The 2,500-nt window shown below is 48.4% G+C and overlaps 1 protein-coding gene across 1 annotated transcript in view; it reads right to left on the bottom strand.

Annotated features, from left to right (window-relative positions):
- Positions 1 to 2,500, bottom strand: part of LOC311230746 (liprin-alpha-2-like) — a gene marked incomplete at both ends in the record, with an annotated part of 40,140 nt that overhangs the window by 15,103 nt on the left and 22,537 nt on the right. Inside the window, 2 exons of the mRNA XM_084317105.1 lie at positions 899 to 1,120; positions 2,342 to 2,385. Of these exons, the coding sequence (XP_084173231.1) occupies positions 899 to 1,120; positions 2,342 to 2,385 (266 nt within the window). The remainder of the gene's footprint in view (positions 1 to 898; positions 1,121 to 2,341; positions 2,386 to 2,500) is intronic.

Raw genomic sequence — 2,500 nt, 5'->3', positions numbered from 1 at the left:
ACAATTCGGCCTCATGAACATTGGCAAGCTTTCCATTTTTGCACAAAATGAGTTCCCTTCTACCACTAACATTATTGTTTAGGCATTTTTGGTTGAAATAGAATTATATGTAATTATTTTACGATTAATTGCGAATTGTTTCATGTTGAGCTATAGATTGTGGATGAATACACACAAAAAGGTACAACATGCCAATGTTCATGGTTTATTTTTTGATCTACTTTTTCTCCCCCTTATTTCCGTATTTTTCTCCCATCCCAATTTAGTCGTTATGCCAATTCCCTTCCTGGTCGTTGCACGCATTTACCCCCCACTTGTCGGCCTAGGGAGGGTTGAAGACGATCACATGTCTCCTCCGATACATGTGGAGTCAGCCAGCCGCTTCTTTTCACCTGACAGCGAGGACTCTCACTGGGGGAGCGTAACGCGTGGGAGGCTCACACTACCTCCCCCAGATCCCTTCCCTGCTGAACAGGCGCCCCGACCGACCTGTAGGAGTCACTGTTTACAACGACCAGGACACACACACCCCGCCGGCTTCCCACCCGCTAACACTGCCAACTGTGTTCGTAGGGACGACTGACCAAGCCGGAGGTACCGCTGACAACTGGATTCGATACCAGTGTCTCTGCGGTGGTAGGCAGGCGCTTAGTCCGCTGCGCTACCCATCCGCCCTTGTTCATGCTTTATTTGTTTCAAACGAGACGATTTAGAAATGTGTCCATTGGAAATACATTCCAATTTCAAGTGAGGTGGACCGGCCGGAAACAACAATGACGTAAGAATAGAATAGAATAGAATAGAATAGAATAGAAATACTTTTATTATCCCGAGGGACATTTGACCACTACACCTCCCTATTGATACAAGTCCCTCCTCTCTTTTGGTGTACGCCCACCTCTCTCTGTTCCCTCTGCTGTTTGATTGACAGCTCCTCGCTGCGACTCAGCTCCCGCCGCGTGTTGGTCAGCTCCGCCTCCAGGTCGCCCACGCGGCCGCTGAGCGCGGTGGAGCGCTCGCGGCTCTGAGACAGCTCCTGATTGGTCCGGTCCAGCAGCTCCTGAAGCTCCAGCACCCGGCTGCCGTCGTCGTGGAGATCTATAGAGCCGTTAGGCAGCCTCTGAGGGACGCACACACACACACACACACACACACACACACACACACACACACACACACACACACACAGACACACACACACACACACACAGACACACACACACACACACACAGACACACACACACACACACAGACACACACACACACACACAGACACACACACACACACACACAGACACACACACACACACACAGACACACACACACACACACAGACACACACACACACACACACAGACACACACACAGACACACACACACACACACACAGACACACACACACACACACAGACACACACACACACACACAGACACACACACACACACACACAGACACACACACACACACACACACACACACACACACACACACACACACATAGACACACACACACACACACACATAGACACACACACACACACACACACACACACACATAGACACACACACACACACACACACATAGACACACACACACACACACACACACATACACACACACACACACACACACACACACACATACACACACACACACACACATAGACACACACACATACACACACACATAGACACATGGACACACACACAGACACACACAGACACATGGACACACACACACATAGACACACAGACACACACACATAGACACACACACATAGACATATAGACATACACACAGACACACACAGACACATGGACACACACACACACACACACACACACACATAGACACACAGACACACACACACATAGACACACACACACATAGACATATAGACACACACACACACAGGCACACACATAGACACATAGACACATAGACACACACACACACACACATAGACACACACACACGCACACACACACACACATAGACACACACACACACATAGACACACACACACACACACACACACACACACATAGACACACACACACATAGACACACACACACACACACACACACAACGAATGAATATTAAATGTATGCCATACATATAAATGGAGAAGCACACACACACACACGTCAACCACATTCATAAATTGACTCATAAACACACACACACACGCACAGTCGCACACACACATATGCGCGTGTGCACGCACACACACATACACAGATCAGAACAATGAATATCTGATCTATCAACATAACACACACACACACACACAGAACAATGACTATTAGATGTGTCCTCCTGACAGAACTGGCTCACGGTGAGGTTTGGTTTGGAGGGCGGAGCAGAGCGTACAGGAGGACCTTGAGAACGTCAGTTCTGTGACCCAGAACGTCAGGAGGACTTTGAGAACGTCAGCTCTGTGACCCAGAACGTCAGAGCAGTGAGTTGCACTTATCTGTGTTTCATTACACAGTG

The sequence above is a fragment of the Notolepis coatsorum genome (assembly GCF_963971535.1).
Source record: "Notolepis coatsorum genome assembly, chromosome: 6".
NCBI lineage: Eukaryota > Metazoa > Chordata > Actinopteri > Aulopiformes > Paralepididae > Notolepis > Notolepis coatsorum.
Note: the sequence above shows the minus strand (reverse complement) of the source record. Positions and strands in the feature narration are given on the sequence as shown.